Raw genomic sequence first — 23,057 nt, 5'->3', positions numbered from 1 at the left:
GACAGGGCAGCAGTGGCAGGCCTATGGACTGCCATGCTTCCAGTTGCCGATCTCACTACCTCAGCTACCTCACAACTCTCTAATGGTTCCTCTGGTTTTGGGCCTATTCCCTTCACTCCATTCAACATCTCAGAGCTGTCTGAGTTAATATGTTCCATATTTCACATCTTGATTAATTAAATAGAATTTCATGATAATGTACCTTTTATCTTAGAAATTATATTGATTTTTTCAATTCATGTATTATAGACATTTTTGTTTTGTTTTGTTTTTCAAGACAAGGTCTCTCTGTGTTGCCCTGCCTGTGCTGACCTAGAACTTGGAAATCTGCCTGCCTCTGCCTCCCGAGTGCTGGGATTAAAGGCATACACCACTTCCACTCAGCTATATTATAGACATATTTTTTCACACAACTTTGATAATGTCAATTTCCTTAAAATGCTTTAAATCTTTCTGTTCTGTGTTAGGAGAGCATTCCAGAGGAGGTTCTGTGGAGGGATCTCTCTGTCCTGGTCACTCCCTTTTGTGTCCTAGAAATGCACGTTGCAAAGAAATGTTCTCCTTCCCAGAAAATGCCAAGCATTTTGCATTCCTCAAGCAGCCTCCTCCCACCTTCCTCAATGCTCTGTTCCACACCTTGAAGACCAGCTTCCAGGACTACCATAGTTCTAGGTTAAATACTGCTCCTTAGTCCGTAAATGGCCTCAATATGGCTCCATGGCTCCTGGTAAACAAAGTAGTCAAACCAGTAAACTTGTCACACTAGTCAACAAATTCATCATTCCACTTTTAATTTTTGCTTTCCTTTTTTCTTGTTTTCTTTCTTATAGGCAGTGTTGAAAATATGTTACAGGAAGACAAATTCATAGGCAAATCCTCATTTTAGTCTGCTTTCATGCAGAATGTTCTTTATGTCTTTACCTAGGTTCATGTATAAAACTTAAATTAATTGAATTAGAATATGTTCATGTATAAAGCTTAAATATGAGCTTAGGGTTTATACTATGTACATAGTTTTGTGTTTGAGTGTTGTTGCTTATTCAGTTTTGATTTAATTTTTTTTTTTTTTTTGCAATTTTTAAGGAGGAAAGTTTTTGTATTGAATAAGAATTATAAGCCGGGCAGTGGTGGCACAGGCCTTTAATCGCAGCACTCAGGAGGCAGAGGCAGGCAGATCTCTGTGAGTTCCAGGCTAGCCTGAGCTACAGAGTAAGTTCCAGGACAGCCAGGACTGTTTCACAAAGAAACCCTGTCTCGGAAAAAAAAAAAGAATTATTGGGGAAAATCAGGCAGAGTATTATTATCTGTCAAATTTCATCAATAAGACTTAATTTTTCCCTCTGAAAACCAACTAACCAATGTACAGTGCCTTTAAAATATCTCTTCAATATAATAAAATAATAGGGTATTTTTTTTAACTGGGCACCATAGATCATGTCCATTGTGAGTTTAACAATAAGGAATAGCATTAAACCAAGTAAATGACTAAGTATTCACATGAGTGACTCCTGGAAGTCATAAAACAGCTAAAGACATCTTGACGTTATTGATAAATGACCATTACATAACACTATATGAAATTTCAGAACCACAAAGTTCTCACTGTCGTGATTTTAAAAGTGGTAAACTATGACCAGAAAGAAATGATATACGAAACAAAAACAAAGTGCCAACAAGGGCTGTTTGTTGGTTGTCTGATTACAAATGACACATATATTTAATGTGTTTTCTAAATTCAGGGGGAAGAACATTTTCTATTAAAAAGAGAAAATATTTAATGCGGGCCAACAATGCACTGGGCACTGTGCTAGTTCCCACGTGGAAAGGACATGTGTCTGGCCTTCAGTTAGTTTGACTGTCATCTCTTGGAGGCCTTCTCTTTACTGAAGAAACAGAGGTGATGCATCTGGGGGAGAAGAGAGTTGGGAAGGGGTACTCAGAGGATTAGAGGGAGGGGAACCTGTGGTTAGATACATTATATGAGAGAAGAATCAACTTTCAATAAAACTAAGTCAAAAAACATTAATTCTCATAGAAGCTGAGGAACAGATAATTGGCTAAAATACATACACATTACATAAGATGTTAACCACAGGAATGGCATCTGGACCAAATATATATGTTAGCAGTAAAGATAGACACATAAATTAAGAAGGGAGAGTGACCGTGCAATGTCTTAAAACAAATAGAGTCCTAGATTCCAAAAACAACAACTTTATGTAACAAACCTAATGGAGCCCCTGAAGTTGTGCCGGAGCATTGAGAAGAGAGGGGGAGACACACACCAAAGCTGCAGTACGTCAGAATTAGAATCCACAGACACAATTAATGAAAGGAAGCAGGATTAGTAGTAGGCCAATTCAAGGGGAATGAAGAGGTGAGCATGAAAAGAAGGCTGGAGTGACAAACAAGGATGCCCCTCCCCTACCACATGTGCACCCCCCCTCCCTGCCCCAACCAGAGAGTAGTCAAAGATAGGGCAGAGCAAGGAGAAAGCCAAATAGCCGTAGGAGACCAGAAAGAATCTTCAGTGATAAACCCTAAGAAAGGGTATTAGCATTATTTGAAACTGTACAGGTTTGATCATCCATTTGGCCATGCTAGCGTTAATTAGTTATTTCCATGAATTTACAGAAATTAAAATTTAATGCACTCAGAAGTATGAATTCATTTTAATAAAAATATTTTAAGGACATCTTTACCCGTCTGTTCTATACTTGTACCTGAACATGATTTTCCTGTCATTAGGAATGTAGTAGTCTCTGATTTCCTTTATGGTGAAGTTGTTGCATGGAACATCTCGGGAAAGAAATGGAAGTGGGTTGTAAGAGCCAATGAGCCTCAGTTTCCACCGTGCGCCTGACACGTAGTTGTCCCCAGTATATGCTTCAGCCACAAATGTGTAGCCCTTCTAAAAGAGAAGGCAAGCACACACATAGGATTCACATTGCCATGAGGCTCTCAAATATGTGGTCCACACATGGAAATACATTTGCTATCATAATAAATATGCTCCTGATAGGTCCAAGATCTCCTAAGAACCATCAAGCCATTAACGTTATGTTTAAAATCCTTAGAAATAATCAGCTTAGGGCTGAGGATGTATCCAAGTGGTAGGATGCTTGCTTAGCTTGTGTGCACCCCCTAGGTTAGATCTTCAGTGCTGTAAAAAGATAAACTCTGAAAAATCTCACAAGTCAGTGACCTAAATCCCACTGTTCCATCTTTGAGGAATTATGACCTTAGTAGGGATGCAACTGTTAGTTTAATTGAAGGAGCATATACATTTGCAAGCCTCATTCCAATAAGAGTCCTTATCAAACATCAGAGGATGCCTTGTGAAAACTCAAAGGAACAAAACAGATTTCTACAGGCCAAAATGACTTCATAAGGAAGAAGAACTTCATTAGATCATCTAACTAACGTACTAGTAAATAGTAACAAAGCTTGTTGAATTTCATTTGGGGCAGGATGTCTCTTGAAGAGGGCTCCAGTCAGGTAACCAAGTTGGGTAGCACCCAGGGCTACATTTTCATTTCTCTTTGCATTAGCCTTAGACATCCTCTGTATAGGTAAAGATGATTACCTGTCTCTGGAAACCATCTCTGGGATATCACATCAAGATGGTTCATTAATGCCAGAGCAAATTATTTAGTGGTAAAGACAGAAGGATAGCAATGCCTTGTAGGCTGTGTGGTGGTGGTGCCCGCCTTTAATCCCAGCACTCGGGAGGCAGAGGCAGGCGGATCTCTGTGAGTTTGAGGCCAGCCTGGTCTACAGAGCGAGTTCCAGGACAGCTAAGGCTGTTATAAAGAGAAACCCTGTCTCAGAAAAAAAAGAAAGAAAGGAAGAAATACCTAGTAAAAAAATGACACGGGCTTAAATTTACAGTAGTGTCTTCCAAGATGAATTTTCTGAAATATTGACCCAATACATTTTATGAAAAGTGTTTCTATGATGCAGTACAGTTGGGAAGCATTATATATTTTTCCTTTCTGGAGATATGGCTACACATAAGTTGACACGCTTGTCAGGTCCCACGGTGTTAATAAAGACCACAGAGCAAAGATTTAAGCAATAGTTTTCTTTGCATCAGCTTTGTTCTGAGGTAACATTCAGTGCCACATTCTACCTGGGACGTAAATAATTATCAAGCATATTTAAAGACTGAGAATCGTGAAGAGATGACAAGCCATACTAAAAGAAAAGAAAACAAGGCCAGGCAGTGGTGGTGTACGCCTGTAATCCCAGCACTCAGGAGGCAGAGGCAGGTGGCTCTCTGTGAGTTCAAGGCCAGCCTGGTCTACAAAGCGAGTTCCAGGAAAGGCTCAAGCTACACAGAGAAACCCTGTCTCAAAAAAAAGGAAAGAAAAGAAAAAGAAAAAGAAAAAAAAAACAGGCGCCATGGAAAGCTAATTCTCTGTTCACACATGTCAGTTTCTCTTGCACAGCCTTCCCATTTCTCTTCCTAAAAGTTAGATAGATCTAGAGGGCAGGAGAGACATGAGAGAGGGATGGGAGTGTTGCATACAATTTGAATTTGTAATGTGAAATAATAGTTAAATGGAAATGGAATGTGCTTCTACATTTTGACTCAACTGGCATCCTTGAGAAAAATCCATGTGATTTAACCTTAGTTTAGAGAGCCAGCCATGATAAAACACAAAAACAAACACAAAGAAGAAACTCAAAACTATACATACACACACACACAACCTGTGAATTTAGTATTTTTTAAATGTCCCTTCCTAAATTAAGTATCAATGACTAATATTAATATAACTTCTTTGGTGAAAGAGAAATCATCTCCAGATTTTGATGGCATCTATGATTTTTCTAGACTCTGCCTTGAGACCAGTGGGGTTGAACAACCCTTTTGCAGGGGTTGCCTGAGACTACTGAAAACATAGATATTTACATTACAATTCATAACAGTAGCAAAATTCAGTTATGAAGCAGCAGTGAAAATAATGTTATATTTGGGGATCACCACAACATAAGGAACTGTATTGAAGTGTTGAAGCATTAGGAAGGTTGAGAACCACTGCCCTAGACAAAACCATTTCCTTGCTCTTGAGCTTTCTTAATATTTGTGATAACAAATTGAATTGTTTCTGTTTAAACATAAGTCTAAGTTAAGTCTGATAAATGACAATGCAAAAATTTGTACAAACAAATTTGTTACGGAAGGACCTGCAATCTTTTCTACCATTGGACTTAGTTCCAGACATTCTGCTGTGGAAGGTAGCATTCACAGGCAAGGGAAATTTTACATTCCTAGAATTTTTGATGAAATGTCATTTGTTAGGCCATGAAGGAGAATATAGAGCAGGAAGAAACACAGTGGGTTAAATTCAGTTCATAAAGGCATGTTTGATGTGTGGAAAATGAAAAGTGTTACTGAAATAAAGGAAATAGGAATATCATTTCAGCAAGTGGTAAACATAATGGCCGTAAGTCAAAATGATATGGTAAATACAGATTAAAAAAAAACCTGATTCATTGGCTTTAATAATATGAATTTTTTGAATTATGATTCAGGACATAATATCAAATACAAATGACTTCCATATAAAATATTTGTTTATCAGATTACTCCATAAACTACATATTTGATATTTGTCTGATTTAATATGAGGTAAAAATAATTAAAAGTACTAGGTTCAGGGCTGGAGAGATGGCTCAGAGGTTAAGAGCACTGCTTACTCTTCCAAAGGTCCTGAGTTCGATTCCCAGCAACCACATGGTGGCTCACAACCGTCTGTAATGAAATCTGGTGCCCTCTTCTGGCCTGCAGGGATATGTGCAGACAGAACACTGTATACATAATAAATAAATTTTTTAAAAAAGTACTAGGTATAATTTGATACTATCTTCCAATTTATAAAATCTGACGCCCAAATCAAGAAAACTTTATTATTTTTTCATGAGATAAATTGAGTTTACTAAACATGAGTTTTAAAAATTATAATGAGCACTAATAAATTCATTAAAAGCAATTTTTAAAATATCACTATGCATATGTATACATACATATATAAATAATCAGTAGGATTAAGTTGTTTAATCAAGAATTTTAGCTGGGTGTGTTAGCGCACGCCTTTAATCTTAGCACTCAGGAGGCTGAGGCAGGCAGATCTCTGGGAACTTGAGACCAGCCTGATCTACATGGTGAGTTCCAGGACACCCAGTGCTACACAGCAGAGCCTTGTCTTAAAATTATAAAAAGAAATTTTATTTTTCTTGTTTAAAAGAAAATGTTTCCTCAAATCTAAAAAGTAGTTCAAAGAGCTGTTCAGTCTCTTATTGAATTAATACTTTTATATCTATTCTTCATCCTTATGAAGTCAATATTCATTATATATTCATCAGACAGGTCTAATTTACATAAAATAATGCATGATATTGTAGGCTGAAATGAACCTCAAAAGAAAAGTACAACCATAATCCAGAGGGAAAATGATCAACCACAGGACTAAAGAACAGAAGTTGGGAGCAAAAGCAACTCTCTTGGTTTGCAGACCCCGTCCACTATACTTGTCATGATTCCCTAATGGGGAATGTGATTGGAAGCATGAGGAAGAGATTAAAATAACCATAGAGGAAACATCTGATGGAAGGCCAGGGTCTCTCGTCCATTCAGCAGGCACCTTACAGTGCTTCTTGGCTTGATAAAGTCATACTACCTTGGAAGCTGAGGGTAGGGGCTGGAAACATGATCTCAGTCCCCTCATGCATAAGAGCAGAAGAAAGGCTATGTGTGGAGTAGAGAAAAGCCTGGCCTGTTTCTTTACAGGACCAAATGGACTCCTGGGATCTGCTTCTATTTTAAAACCAACAGGCATGTACAATATGTTCTTTCTGGGGTGTGAAGTGTGCTGCAGCATTCACTAAAACTCTCCTCCTAGGTAGATTGCAAGCTCAGCTGCTGCACTTGCTTCTGGGCTCCTATTCACTGCTGTTTGAACATCTGGGGATATATTCTGCACCTACCTTGTTCTTGGAGTAAAGGTAAGGCACCACTTTCTGAAACACCTTCGGCACTTGCTCCATTGTATCATTGTTAACAACATGCAGCATGCAGACCGGGAGTGTAGTGTATACTTTGGGGAGTAAGATCATATCTTGAGGAACCAAAAATGTTTCTCTAGAATTACAAAAACAAAAGCCTTTCTTAGTGTGACTCTTAATGCTTGAAATAGAATTTAAACCCAAAGAATCCTTGTGAAACCTTCAAATTGCAAGTAACTAAAAGGCTTGCATATCTTTTCCATTTCAATCTATTATTAGTGCCATTTTGATGTACAAATGCAAATTCCCATTTTGTACAACAGTCATGACTTGTACCAGATATACTATTGCTTGGAAATAAATGCTATACGACAGTCATGACTTGTACCAGATATACTATTGCTTGGAAATAAATGCTATCTACCTATATTGGAAACAGACTGATTTATTATGTTAATATATTCACTGAAAAAAATCTATAAATTGTTTACATTTTTATATTTTGATGGAAGGACTATTGATAAAAATTTTCTGACATCCCATCATATGTTTAGAAAATGTTATGGATCTGTATGGAAAAGTTTTAGACAAATATGAAAGCAGTCTAGAGGGTGATACATTTATGGCAAACCATACTTTCACTCTGGACACTGCATGTCAGAACACTGCATGCACCACTTGCCTGAATACTATAAACCAAGAATTCGGTGGCTGGTCTGCATAGTTCACCGTGTAGTCAGCAAAGGCAACTTTTGTTTCTTCATCTTGATAGCATGGGTAAGACTCCATAGACCTACACTTGCTTTTAAACATTAGTCTAGAAATAGAAAAGTAACTGAGTATCAATGACAAAGCACTTTTAAAATAAACTCCTTTTACAGAAGAGAAGTAGCCTTTAAAACAGCAAAATATTATGTCAGTAGCCATGTCAGAGGAGCAATTGACTCCAGGGTGTCAGCCCACCAAGAGGCAACTCCTTGATGGGTGAAGCTCAGATCGGCAAAGCCCTGAGACCACAGACTCCAGAGCAGCTTCTGCTTCTGCTGTGCCTTTACACGCTTGCTGCTGCCATCTTTCTCTGGTATCTGGCACGTGTGAATGGGTGTGAGGAGATCCCCACTGCCTGTAATGTAGTCTGTTTTTCTCAAGGAAATATTCCCTTCTACTGGGTTTTTGTACCTGTGGATTGTTATGAAGATGATTCCTTCTTAAGCTGTACTGTCTAATTGATGATAATAATAATGCTAGTTTAAATAGAGTTTTGATTATAAAAAAAATAAAACAAGGAAGTGTCACACAGCTAGAACACATGAGTTTCTATTGAGGAGCTGTATAGACTGTGACTTAGGTTAATGATTAAGGAAAATAATTGAGTCCCAGTAGCCCAGCTAGTTAAAATTCTTCTAACCTTAATGTTGTGAGAGGTGTTCATGAGTTTCAGAGTGCATCAAAGCTGAAACAAAGCTTTGAAAATAACTTAAAGTTAGACTAAGATATTTTTGTCAAACAGCTTTGAGGTGAAAAACCCAAGAAGATAATCTAAAGTTTAGAAAGGCACATAGTTGAATTCAGAACTCTTTAAAGTCAGGGAACAAGAACAAAGCAGCCCAATTATGACTAGCTGAAGTGCTTCTCTTGCTAGGATTGGTTGATGACCAAAGATGGTGTTTAATTTCTTGTGCCCATTTTTGCCTTCGATCTCCTTATATAAGAAACATCTGATGCACTACAAAGATTTAAAGTAGAGCTGACTAATTCTTTTCCATATATAAAAGTTAAGGTTTATGACCCTTTATAAGATTACCTTTCACAGGGCGGCAGTAGTACACACCTTTAATCCCAGCACTCGGGAGTTAGAGGCAGGCAGTTCTCTATGAATTCAAGGCCAGCCTGGTCTACACAGCGAGATCCAGAACAGACACCAAAAACTACACGGAAAAACCCTGTCTCGAAAAACAAAACCAACCAAACAAACAAACAAAAAGATTACCTTTCAAGTTAAGTAAAAAGTAATTGGCTCTTTCTTTGTAAATACAAAACTTGTAGTAAAAGACCTGACTCAGAAAAATACCTTGCTTGCCTACACGGTTAATCTATAACAAGTTGCTTGGGTATGTATATGAGTTCTTGAGATAATTTGTTTTTCACCTGTAATACATAAAACATTTAATGATGTAAGGGATATGCAAAACATGCAGTTTTTTACTGTTTGTTTTGTATTCATTGTGATCATTCACTTGAAAAACAGAATGTAAACACATTGTAATTTTTATATTGCCTGAAAGATTTTGCTGGGGTACAAAAGCTATAAGAAAAAGAATTTAAAAAAAAAAAAAGAGTTAAAATGGACTAGAAGGAAAACATCAAGAACAAGAGTGTTAAAATGTACTAGAAGAAAAACATCAAGAATGAGAGAGTTAGAAGGAAAACATTAAGAATGACAGAGTTAGAAGGAACTAGAAGGGAAACATCAAGAATAAAGATAGAGTTAGAAGGAAAACATCAAGAATGAGAGAAGAAAATCAACAGGAAAATAAAGAATAGAGAATGCAAAAGAAAAATAAAGAAAAGGAATGAAGGAAACCATCAAGAGAGTATGTGTCTTTTTCCCTAAGCCCCTCAGATGAAAAAGTCTAGTATGTGCCAACTCTGTGGATTTCCCTTTGAGCCCTGCACTGCTGGGGGCTGGCCTCCCAGGCAGCAATAATATCAGATACCAATGGTTGCCCAGTTGAGGTCAAAGAGGTGGTGTGTAAGTTGTGGCAACTGGTACCAAGGGAGAGAAGCACACTCGGGTCAGTAGTGAACAACAGCTTCCAAAGGCACTTGAAGTTGTCTGACGATTTTAACTGAAGGAGAATGTAATTCCTAAGAAAGGGAATAATTAATGCTCATAAATAGGAAATGAGGCTGGATGGTTAAGCTCTAAAGCTGGGGAAGTGGAAGTAGGCAAAACAGTTGTCAACTAGGTTGGGGCCACTGAAGGGTCCAGAGAGAGACTAGAAATTGGAAGGGAGCTTGTGAAGTTAATGTGAGCAAGGGGTGTGGACAATTCATTGATGAAGAACTAAGATCACAAACAAGAGTATAATAGTAGAATTTTCTTCCTCTATGTTTTCTGGCTCATACAACTGACTGAAATAAACCATATCTGCTTGTCCCCTGCAGGGAAGCCTGTAGCATCTTCCACAACAGGGTGGGAGTTGGTGAGGTACCTGAGTCTAGAGCTAGCTTTAAAAGCACCAGGAATCTTGAATGTTTTTCACAGGTACTATCTGGGACAGAGGCCATTATGGCCAGATAGAACAGTTCTTTACTGGAAATCTAGAAGTATTCTTTAGCTACAAGAGGCCTAGAGGTGTTCTTTACCTTAGGAGAGAAAGTGCATACTGCTCCATATTTATCTCTAATACCGCCCAAATTTTTTGAAGTGCATCTGCAACGCTGGCATTTTCCTTTGTTTCTAAACAACAACAACAACAACAATAATAATAATAGCAATAATAAACATTAAATCCATAAGATATCTGAACAATGTTCTTGTGCACAGTTTTCATTTTGAAGGTAAAGACTTTGAAATCCCCTGTAGGAGGCATGTAGGTCTTTATGCTTATAGATAAGCACTAGAGAAACCAGGAATGTTAAACATACAGGACTGTCTCTTCAAAAAAAAAGATATATAACCTGTTTTTCAGCCAGAAGGCTGTGAACCAATGTGGTTAATAATCTAGTAACCTCTATACTATTCTGTCTGGCCAGGCCACATCAGCTACCCCAGGTCCTATCATGAGCTTGTTTCTCTTGAGCCTGTCTTCCTTAGTTAATCTGCAGAACCTATCTTTATGGAAAATGTCACTTTACTTTATAAGAGTTTTGATGTAGTTATGTCTTAAGCTTTGCTGTGTACATGGGATTGAGTTAATTATCACCAGGAAACATTTTTTTACAAATTGTGCTGTGCTTAAGCATGCCTAAAATAAACTACCAGGCTGAACCAGACTTCCTTCTTGCCTCTTGTGTCTTGACACTCTGCTGGTCATGGTGTTTGCATAATCCCACATAATCCACAAGTAAGATGTCTCCAGGCTTTCCAGTTTTGTAAGCAGTAAAAGCATGCTTAAACTATAGGGTTATAAGTGTTTAGATGAGAGCACTGCTCACAGTATTCAACCACTTCCTCTCATCTTTAACCTGCAGACATTTGGGTTCCTGGATATTCTTTAAGAAACTCATGAAATGGTTTGCATAAGGAGATCTTTTGTCACACCAAACACTCATGCAGAAATCCTTAGCTCAGAAAAAACCAACCACCTAATTATAATAAAGAATACACCTGAATGGATGTCATGAACCTCAGTCTATAGCACTGTCAACAAATGGCTTCACAGTAGATGGACCTGCAGGGGAAATGCTAGTCTGAATAAATATCTTAGAGTCAACGTGTCAGAAATAGGCACTCTCAGATTTTTCTTATTGTCTTGCTTGAGTTTCTTTCCTGTTCTTCAGATTCTGAAATGGGAACCACAGCATCTCTGCTTATCTGCTGTGTGCCTGTAATGGAGCCAAAGCTTCATTGGTTTGGCCAGCTTCTCTAAAATTGTTGTCATCCTGGGTATACTACCCCTGAGATTCATTCAATGAATATGAGCAGAGTGAAAGAACTACATTTTAAAATTGACTACATTTTTTTCACAGTTCCCACAAAGGAAAAAAAAAAAAACACCAAACACCATATAAATGTAATAGTTACTACTCATAGAACCAAAATCATCATATGAATATGCTAGTTACTACTCAGAGAGAGAACCAAACAAACTGGGCAGTGGTGGCGCACACCTTTAATCCCAGCACTCAGGAGGCAGAGGCAGGTGGATCTCTGTGAGTTCAAGGCCAGCCTGGGCTACAGAGCTACACAGAGAGAACCAAAACATTTTACCATACAATGAGTTTGATGAATGTGTTTGTTTTCTAATGAAGAAAAACATGAAACTCAAGTAATAATTTATTTCTATCTCTAGCTTGTTCTTTCTTTCTCCTTTCCCTCCTTCCCTCCTTCATTCTTCCCTCTTCCCTCCCTCTCTCCCTCCATCCTTTCCTCCTTCCCTTTCTTCCTTCTTTCTTTATTACTTGATATGATACCCCAGGTCAGCCTCAAACTAACACTAACAATCTTTTGCCCTCATCCTTCTGAGTGCTGGAACTATGTGAATGCAACATTATAGCTACATTTTAGTATTTTCTAGCATAAACTACTTACTTTACGTTTTAAAAACCTTGGGTATCTTGACTTTTCACTCTCCAAACCAGCTTTTCAGTATTGTCACTAAATGTTTCCCACAGAGACATTTTTATAACAAAATATTTCAGTAAACTAAAACGTTCTATCCAAGATAAATCTTGCCTCTCAAAAGGTCAATGGCTATCACATGATGAAAATGATTGAATACACCTTTTGAATTTTCATCTGATAATATAGGCATTTCTCCCCACAATCAATTTGATACACCTGAAAACATTTCACTTCACAAATGTTAGAGCATACTGAAACACATTTCTGCCTCTAAAATAACATCAGCCTCAACAAGCACAGAATCACTGGTGTCCTTCCTTCATACTGTGACATTCAATCTGAAATTGGACAATAATCACCTACTTGGCTGAAGGTGACTGACCCTGCAAACTGTTCCAACCAAACTGGCCATGGTTGAAAAGAACTTTTTTTTCTTATCAATAGACCCAAAAATTAAGCTAATCATTTTCTCAATGATTCATGGAACATACATTTTATCTCAATGTGTAGTGTGTGGTAGCAGTATGTGTGTGTGTGTGTGTGTGTGTGTGTGTGTGTGTGTGTGTGTGTGTGTATGTATGTGTGTGTATGTGCATACACGTGCAATGGACACATGCACGTGTGCACACACACATGTGGATGCCAGAAGTTGATGTTAGGTGTCTTTCTTAGTTGCTCTCATGATTGGCCACAGCAGGGTTTCTTGCAGAACCCTGAGCTCCCTGATGCAGCTCATCTGGCTAGACAGCTAGTCACAGGGATTTCCTCTTTCTTGCTCTCAAGTTCTGAGGCTGTTGGGTCACCACACCTGCACAACTTTTCTGCAGAATCCATGATCTGAACTCCAGTCCCTCACGCTTCTTCTACCTCATTGTCCCAGCCTTGACATTTAGTCTTTCAGCAAATAATCGTTATATATGCATGACATCTTGACATCTCAGACCCTGGTGAATTCTGAGAATGAGAAAATGAACTCTAACCAGCTCCTTGCCTCAGGGGATTTCAGTACTTAAGATATAAATTAGTTCTGTAAAGCAGGGTGACTCTAAAATACCCTACATAAGGAAACACTCATTCCTATACACACAGGTCCATTTCAAGTATCTGAAAACCATACCTGGCATTCTGGCTTTCATGAGCAGTCTGACATAGGTCCCTTTCCACACTGACTGAATTTTCACCGCAGCAGCTATTTCCTCAGGAGAATACTCCTTCTCATTTATTGGCATACAGTATTTAAGGTCTACCCATTCCGCTGGCAAGAGAAAGACAAGCACTGGATCGGGATTTATAGTTAATCCTTTCCCCAAAACTCTAACACTTGCAACTGGGAAAGCCTTCAGACATAGAAAATTCCATAAGGATGGACTGAGCATCCCTTTCACATTGTCCACTGAGCTTAGGCAAACATCTGCAGAAGGAACATGGATGAAGCTGTGCGATTTTGATGACCTGCCTTGGATTCCTGTCAGAAAGTAGCCAGAGGCTTCCCTCAGAACATAAAGGAAACAGAATAGTAAGAACCAAATGTGGTAAGAGGAAGGAAGGAAGACAGATGGATTGGGGTGTCTCCCAAAGGTTCCTTAATTCATACCAGGTAGGTCAACGACAAATACAGGGGAATTCAGGGTTCTTTGGAAGTACACAGGTCAAACACAAATACAGAGGAATTCAGGGTTCCCTGATAAGGGTTAGGCAGTCCCCCAGGCAGAAGTTGGAGCCCCTGGAGCAACCAAGAGAGGGCTTGAACTCCATGGCTGCCCAGAAGATCTGTTGTCTCTGCTACACAACAGCTGCCCATACCCTTTTAAAATCATTCATCACTTCCATACTCAGATATTGAAAATGAATCAGTACCTAAAGAGGAATCATCTACGATGGTATCCAGTACATCCGTGTCTAAAACCAGAGCCCGGAATGCAAATTTGAAGTTTAGAGGGGCCTTGGCTATTTGAGACTTTTTCATTAAACGCCACAATGATATGTGGAAAATCTGAAAAAGATAAAAATATTCACACACACACACACACACACACACACACACACACACACGTATAATTAACAATAGTGGCATGATCTAGGTTGCACAACATATAGAGCTGAGTTGTCCTTCGCTGTTGAAAGCATATATATAAAGATTGCATCTTGGAATGTGTGACAAAGTGGACAGTCATCTTTACACATTCAGCTGATTGTCTGGGACACACACTGCATTCTACCTTGATGCTTATACATTTCTCCTCTGCAAGGCAAGGTGCTCTTCTATGGTGGGTGTAGTCTTAGTTTATAAAGACTTTGCCAACAACATTTGAAATCGGCTTACATGTGATAAAATATACTTTTAGTGCAAAGAAATTTTTACTTGTGCTTATATTAAACATGGTCAATATTATTAGTTTATACAAAATTACAGTTTAATTGAATGTCCTACATTTTTCATTCTGGCTACGAAACTCCACCCTCAAAAGTCATGTGATAAGGTCTGAGGCATTTTCTATTGTCAAAGTAGGAGGCTATTGGCATATGCAATGAAAACAAGTGATCTGAGACACATCCCACAGTGCATTAGATGTAACCTAATCAGCTAAATTACAAAAGTAATGTAGCCTGAATGGCAATAGCATGAAGGTTAAAAAAAATTGAACAAAACAAAAACAAATGTTACCCACTTGCCATACAACTGGGGTGGGTCAGTACCTCTCAGTTTTCTTCCTCAAGAGACAACCAGAAGTACACTGATTTCCTTTTCCGCTGGCTATCTAGGAAGCCAGAATGCACCTCAGCCCCAGCAGAAGTTTCTAAGAGTGAGGAGGCTAATGTTCCTGAGGGCAGATTGAACTATTGAAAAACCACTGCTAGGTGAGTGCTAATGTTTCCTCTCCTTTAGGGAGACTCTCGATGAGTGAGCCTCAGTAGCCCATAGCAGTCATTAATGTATTCTTTAATTTCATTTTCTTTCTTATCTTGTTCCCCCAGATTATCTCTGTTTCCTGCAATCACTTTCCAGAGAAATAGTCTCCATGCAACCCACTTCCCCAGACTCAGCATTTGGGGTTCATCTAATGTATCTTTCAGATGGGAGGTGTCCTGCTGTGAGCCTCTGGACTGGAACTGCTTACCCGGAAGTGCTGAGCAGTGAGTTCTTTGTTGTAGAGGGGGATAGGGTAGTGAGCTGCTTGTAGATCCCTCAGAGCTGCAGGCAATTTACCTTTGTCTTTGAAACTAGCAATCACATTTCCAATAGCTTTCATAATTATTAGAGACTGTTCTGTAAATCGGTAGCTCTCCTGAGAAGACAGAGCATACATGTAGCATCCATCCTCATGTGTCTTTAAGGGCAACCAAGTTTACAAATGTTCAACCTCTACAGAAGAAAATCCTTGGCTCTATGATTCAAGGCTATTTCATTTGTAGAGAACAGACTGGACTGAGCATTTTATTGGATGGTCTAGACCTATGGTGGAGTCATGGAAAACTCTACAGTATTAATGCTTAGAGTTAGTTCTGAAGGATGTCTAGTGTGTTAGGCTGACAAAGACTGGGATTTTGAGGACTGAGGGGCAGAGATTCCAGGGAAAGGGACTTACAAGATAAAACAAACAAACAGAACAACAACAAACAAACAAAAACCACCAGAGGGTGTGCTAGTTTGGGCTGCTGGCCCCTTCCAGGACCCATCCTGAGAAAGAGTAAGAGCTCCAGGCTGATAGAGATTCCAGGAATCAATCCAGTCTGAGATGTTTGAGGACTGTCCTGGTTGGTATGTACCAGAAATTGCCTAAAGCAGCATATGCTTGCTTAGAGAAAGTTAGGAAAACTAAGTCATCTTTACTGTTTCTCTAGAGGGTGCCATAGTTCAATCATTGCTCCATGGATACCCACAAGAATGAGAGTAGGCCCAGCAAACATACCTGAACATCACAGATGTCCTGCTGGGTAAGAAACTGATGGCTAACACACAGATGCCTTTTACTCTCAATGCTTGAATACCTACATGATCATTCCAAGCATCCGTGCTAGGGAAGGCATTATCTTAGTGATGGTCTAGTTAGAATAAGACTGCTCAGAGAACTCACCTAGTTATCTAGCAGCTCTGAGAATGATTAGTTCTAATTCTGAGGAGTTAGGGTCTCTTAGCTCACGGGCAAAGGTATGTCATTGCACCTCCATTAGAATCAAAGAATAATAGAGATTAATCTTGAGTCTAATAACCCTTATACCTTAGGAGCAATATACCATCAGAGAAATAAGAAATCCCACAACAAAATAATCATCAGGAATTAATTCTTCTGCAAGGTGGATAATGCACAGCACATAAGTAGAATTGATTTAAAGAAAAATCTGAAAAAAGCAGGATAGAGCAAGGCATGTCAGCACATGTGTGTAACCCGAGATACTCAGAAAGCTGATGCAATAGTATCTTGAGTTCCAGATTAGCCTGGGTTACATCATGAACTCTTGTCTTCCAAAAAACCAGCCAACCAGCCAACCAACCAACCAACCAACCAACCAACCGATCAACCAATCAACAAACAAAACAAGAGTGTGGGGGACCCAAAACAGCTTGACCACACAGCCACCATAACAGGATTAGGGGCCCAGACATGGCTGCTGTGACAGACTTATTAGCAGGCAACACCCAATCCAGGGAAAGCCATAAGCAGACACCACCCAGAGATCCACCCAGGGATGGGTCACCATCTAAGGGGAAGTACCTGACATCCCAAACATTCCAATCATTAAGATTAGATAAGTTCACCCTGAGCCTAGCACAGACCTATTTCCTCATTTTACCAAGATACCTCTAGACAAATGTCAGCCAATCAGGGTCCTGAACCCTGGAAGTCTCCTTACCCCAACCTCTGCTATGATAAAACCCTACCCTGCCCAGGCTCAGGGCTCTTTGCTCTCGCTGCTGCATGGGACAGACAGAGACATCAAGCTTGAACTTGAATAAAGGCTCTTCACTTCTACATATGGGATTTAGTCTCCATGGTGGTCTTTCGGGGGGTCCCCGTGATCTGAGCATAGCAAAGAACAGTTAGGGAAACAAAGGACAACTATAAGATCAACTTGTTGTTCTTCCTTCAGTGCCTACTAAGCAGAATAAAAAACATGGAGAAGAGACAGCACAACCAATAGAAGAAAGCCTTGAGGAAGCTTGTGGAGTCCTGCCTAGACAGGCTAGGGAGCATGAGTCAGGCATGTCTAGGCCATCAGAAAATGGTGGAGAGACCCAGTCTTCAACCCTTGTGTTGCCATACGGTATTCTGGCTACCTTAGAGAATGCCATGTTTGCTCTGTCTGGAGTTTTCAGCTTGTTTTCTTGGGTTTTTAGTTTATTTCATCTTGATTTCTTAAATGAGAGTTATTTGCTGTGGGATAATCTTTTTGTACACTGTGTCTTTGCCAAGGAGCCTTCTGATTGCTTTAATAGAGAGCTGAATGGCCAGTAGCCAGGCAGGAAGAGGTTAGGCAGGACTTGTAGGGAGATAGAGAAATTCAGAATGGTGAATCTACACCAGCAGAGACACAGAGGGAGTTGGACATACAGAATGAAGGAGAGGTAAAAATCTACATGGCAGAATGTATATTTATAGAAATAGGTTAATTTAAAATATAAGAGCTAGTGTGACGAGCCTAAGCTAATGCCAAGCTTTCATAATAAAGAATATGTCATTATTTGGGGGCTGGAAGTCCCAATGAGAAAGTGCTACTACAGTTCTTAGAGATGAGGAAGTATCAGGAGTCATACAGCAGAAAATATAAATTCTAACCTACCCTAGGCACACACATAGACAGAAGGCATTGTAAACAAAGAAAGGTTTTTAGTGGACTTGCTGCACCCATTTTCTCTTCAGAGCAGAGAAAGGAACAAGAGACATCAAGGAAAGAGCAAGAAGACAGAGGGAAGAGGAAGAGGTAATGAGTGCTTCCAGGAGGCCACAGAAAATATTCTGGAGAGACACTCTAATTTCCTCAGAGAAAGGAAAAGATGGAAAGGAAAGGAATGCTCACATTGTAAATGGCATTCACAAGGACTAAAGTGGTGCTTTATTCCTCCAAATGAACAATGCATCTACCTGAAATAGTGACAGAAATTGAAGACTCCACAGAGTAGATGTGGGTACAGTAGTTGGTGAAGAATTACTTTTGTTTGTAACCTTGCAGACTTTAGACTGTTAATTATACAGATTACATTTAAACCTTTCTTAAAGGATATATGAATAGTTTAATAGGTTAAACAAGGAGGGGGTAAGCTAAATAAAGTTAAAAGGTTGAAATAAGATTGAGTTTAAACTTTTGAAACCAGAGAGAAGATAGGAGGTTTGCCAAGATATTTACCGGCTCAAAGTTGGGCAGTACAACATCTTCATCTCCGATGACAAATGCCACCATGCTGCAGACATGTATGGCATGTCCCACTGGAGAATATGCATTGAAGAGTAGCATATGCCTCCTAGAAAGAATTAATACCATGTGAAGACCACGCTTTTTCTGTTGAATGTATTTCACCTCTGCTAGCTGCTTGATTGGAGTTTGGAGTCAAAAGTTAGTGAAGAGTTTTATATATATATATGTATGTATGTATATTTTATACACACACACACACACACACACACACACACACACACACACACACACAGATGGGATAACTAACTACCTTTGGATTTCCACTCTTGACCTTAGATATCATTGTAAGGATTCTGTCCTTAATTACGTCACCAGCCTGCGATGGCGTCCCAGCCTAAAAAGCGGGCAGGCCCTCTGTGTGTCCCTTTTCCCTTTTCTGCTCTCTCTCCTCCCATACTCCCCACCCCCCTCTGCACTGTCTCTCTCCCTCTCTTCCCCCATCTCTCCCAATAAAGCTCTAGAAAGGTAACCATGGCTTGTGACTCTCCTCCAGCACTCTCCTCCTTCATTTAGCATGGCTGCCGCGGGTGACGGTCAGCCACAAGCACAGCATAACCAACAATCTTGAAATCTGTGTTTTACTCATTGCTGAAGACAAAAATAATTAGACAAAATGAAAAACTTTCACACACTGAAGATGCCTCCCACATACTGTGCTGCTAAAGAGGATTGCAGATGTTTTTCTCATGGGAGTATAGAACTTTGCAGATTGACAAACACATAGTTTCATATATGTGAATTCTCTTCTTCCTAGCTAGTGTCTGTATTACTGCAAACAGAGACAATCACTTTCCTTGGTTATTGGCCATTTAGACTTTTAAGAGGATGCTTAGAACATACTGATGGCTTGGGGTCTGTGTGGGGAGATGCAACTGTACGACGCTCCTTTTTTAAATCCCTTATCCTTGGTGTGTCAAAGTTATATCAATGGTTCTCAACCTGTGGGTCATGACCCCTTGAGGTTAGAACTACTGTTTCATAGAGGTTAACTAATACCATTGGAAAACATAGATATTTACATTATAACTTACTTATAACAGTAAAAAAAATACAGTTATGAAGTAGCAACAAAATAATTTTATGGTTGGGGGGGTCACCACAACATGAGGAACTGTATTAAAGGCTCACAGCATTAGGAAGGTTAAGAACCACTGAGTTAGACCATCCCACAGAATTAACTTGATTTCTGGAGAACCTCTCCATGAAGAGTCTAAACTGAGAAATGATGGTTTTTAAAATTTTATTATTTTCTAGAAATTCTAGGTACACAGCACACATTGTTTTAGCATTTGATTGCATTGCTTGGGATCTGCTTTCTGCACACAGCCCATAACTTTTCACTGATCACACACGATCACACAGATTGAACTTCAGGAGAAAAAAAAAATCTAGTAAGAATATTTTACATTTGAAATACAAGATAGTCTTCCTAATTTTACATACTAAAACCAAGAAAACATGTCCATTGTATGTCATTTCCTGCAAACACTAAGTGTGATGTGTTTGCCTAGTTTTACCATAATTAAAGATAAAACTTCACAAAGACATACCACAGGTGAAATTTCCAGTTGGTGGGAAGAAATTCTCTTTTACAATCTAAGTGGAACCAAATTTAAATGAAATCAAACAGAATTCTTGCTAAAGACTAGTAAGACTTATGAGCCCATGAGAAAGAGTGTTGATGGATTCATCTTAGAAACCTCTGGGTTAAGCAGGTTTAAGCCATGTTCTTTACATATTCAGCCTCAGATCTCCCAACAACCAGCCTTCCAAAAGAGCATCCAGGGTGGCCCTGAGAATGTCATGCATTGGTAGAATACTCTGTCAAGAATCCCAATGGCAGACGGTGCCTTGTGCAATCACTTTGGAGAACAATAATGTAGAACTTCCATTGCTTATTTCATTAGTCAACAGTATAAAACAGACTCAAACATGGGAAAATAAAGCCAGACCCTACCCGACAGGCAGGCGCACCATGGCAGCCTTCGTGGCATAGGTGTGGATCCTCAACACTGCACTGAGAGGCTTCAGAGACTTCCAGGTGATTGCTTCGGCTGTCAGGAGGCCAGGTTCCACAGGAGGACTGTCTTTTGTCAAGGCTTTGAGAGAAGGGAAATGTGTTGTAAAAGGACAGCCAGCCTCCACTTGCGCTGCTCTCTGTCCGGCAACAGCAGACATAATCATGAAGGTGAATCGGGTATTTTTGATATTCTAAAAGCATTCCTGAAATGCTGGAAGCTAAGTATGTCAGGATGGGAAATAGTGCCTAGCTTAGCTATTGAGCTGCCGCCCTGTCCAGTTTGCTCTTTGTAATCATCTCCTCAGACAGAGAAACTAAGATAAGAAAACTGAGAAAAGGAAGCCATGCAGACATATTTCATCATAGTCAGCTACTATTAATTTATCATCTCTATGTGCATAATTAGAATATCTTCCCAGATGCAACTTTAATGGGGAAAATGTATAATATCCAGAATGATAAGAGACTTCCAAGATGGTATTAAAATCAAAATATTCCCTTGTCTAGCTAAATGTTTGTCTTTCAAATTCTGCAAGAAACAAAAATCTAATCAAGTAAATTTTCCTTTAAATGTACATCAATAATTATTTTTCATCAATGAGTGAGAACACAATGAATTTTGCCTTTCTTCCAAAAAACCTCTCAGGATAAAGTTACATGGTCACAGTGTCCTCATGCATGTAGAATTTCAATGTCTTAGAACATGAGGACTTCAGAGCTGTTAGCAAATGAGATGTATGAAACTGAGATCACTACATTTCAGAAAGTTTATTAAATGAATACTTATTTGGTACCTGTTATGTGATATATACTATTCAAGACAACTGGGATTCAAGGTGAAGTACAAAAGCCCTCGCCTTCAATAGTGTCAGAATACTCAAGTCTTGAGTATTTGGGAGATGTTTGTTGATCAGCTATAATTTGTGACATGGTTAACTTGACTCAAAGATAAGCTTTAACAAAATAGGCCAAAGAGTCAAAGAATGATTATGTGTATGTGTCAGAGGGAAATCCACCCACTAAAGAAAGAAGCAAGGCCAGTTAGGGCCTCGGGGAATTTTTCTCACTGAAATCAGCAGCATGGCTTTCAACTGAAAATTAATGAGAGTAAGAGTAGACGTGAAAGACTTGAAGAAGGGAGACTTCAAGTTTGAAGTAGTCTTTTTTGAGAAGAGTGGGAGAACAAGCATGCTAGGGACTGCCTGTGCCGGGGGGGGGGGGGGGGGGGTGTTGCTGAGATCTGTGTTCCTCAGTGGTGAGTGGGCTGGCCGGGAGGGGTGTTCCTTTGCCCAGTCATATTCAGATGCTCTTTTGCAGCCAAAGACTCAGCAGAGAGTTGAGTTTAATACTGGATTCATCATCAGGAAAGGGAGATGGAAAGAGGTAAGGGCAAGTGTGTTTACTAGCCAGCATATTCAACCTCTGGTCCCTGGGCCACATGTGGCTTTATGCAGCTAAAGATATGCCTGCAGCCTAACATAAAATCATTCCCTTACCTAAAATGTTATGAGTTTTGTTTCTGTTAAGTGGATTGCACAGTTCCCTAGAATGGCCTTTGTAGATGTCACTATGTCAAAAGGCTGGCCGTGTCTTGTAGGATACGCAAAAGTATATAATTGCAGTTGTTGTCCAGAGAACTTCTACTGGAATAGGAAGAAAGAGGTCAAAAGAGAGTGATAGACATATAAAGAACGGTATAGCATAGACGGTTGGAGGGCTTGTTAGAGTCAAGAACTGTAAGACTGAGAGTCTAGAGAAAGCAAACTCTGGACAGAGATTTAATGAGAATTTATTCAATTAATTTAGTCTGAGGCCAGCATTAACACAATCCATGTGCAGCACTTCTAAGGGCTTAGTCATTTCCCATAAGCCTCTAACACATAAAGATCTCTCTAAGTGAACATTGCCACACTGGGGGACAAGCCTCCAGTGCGTGATCTGAAGGGAAAGGGGGCCACAAGCCACAGAAGAAGCCAACATGGGCTAAAGAAAAGATCATTTCTGATCATTGTCAGATCAAATAACAAAGAAAACAAGAATGATGACAAGGAGAGGTGAGAAGAAAAGCAAGACTGAGCATGCCAAGGATATGACCAGGAGACTGTGACCAAGGGAGAATCAGGTGGCATGAGTCAGCAGGGCCAGCAGAGGTGGTGGCAGGGGCAGCAGAGGTGGTGGCAGGGGCAGCAGAGGTGGTGGCAGGGGCAGTCCTTTGTACCTCTTGACAAGCTGCACAGACAGTTTCATCACCCGTTGACCGAAAGTCTTATTGTTACATGTGCCCTAGCCCACCTCTGCTCTGGGCATCCAGACGATCGCACT

General features: G+C 39.6%; 1 protein-coding gene across 1 annotated transcript in view; it reads right to left on the bottom strand.

Moving 5' to 3' along the window:
- The window catches only part of Adgb (androglobin), a 136,334-nt gene that overhangs the window by 36,672 nt on the left and 76,605 nt on the right, over window positions 1-23,057 (bottom strand). The window contains exons 17-25 of the mRNA XM_036169025.1: window positions 20,673-20,814; window positions 18,647-18,761; window positions 15,421-15,588; window positions 14,159-14,294; window positions 13,419-13,556; window positions 10,381-10,474; window positions 7,694-7,828; window positions 6,994-7,147; window positions 2,724-2,911 (exon numbers count right to left, since the gene is read on the bottom strand). Of these exons, the coding sequence (XP_036024918.1) occupies window positions 2,724-2,911; window positions 6,994-7,147; window positions 7,694-7,828; window positions 10,381-10,474; window positions 13,419-13,556; window positions 14,159-14,294; window positions 15,421-15,588; window positions 18,647-18,761; window positions 20,673-20,814 (1,270 nt within the window). The remainder of the gene's footprint in view (window positions 1-2,723; window positions 2,912-6,993; window positions 7,148-7,693; window positions 7,829-10,380; window positions 10,475-13,418; window positions 13,557-14,158; window positions 14,295-15,420; window positions 15,589-18,646; window positions 18,762-20,672; window positions 20,815-23,057) is intronic.

The sequence above is a fragment of the Onychomys torridus genome, chromosome 19 (genome assembly GCF_903995425.1).
Source record: "Onychomys torridus chromosome 19, mOncTor1.1, whole genome shotgun sequence".
NCBI lineage: Eukaryota > Metazoa > Chordata > Mammalia > Rodentia > Cricetidae > Onychomys > Onychomys torridus.
The sequence above is the reverse complement of the archived record's forward strand: the minus strand, read 5'-3'. Positions and strand labels throughout refer to the sequence as shown.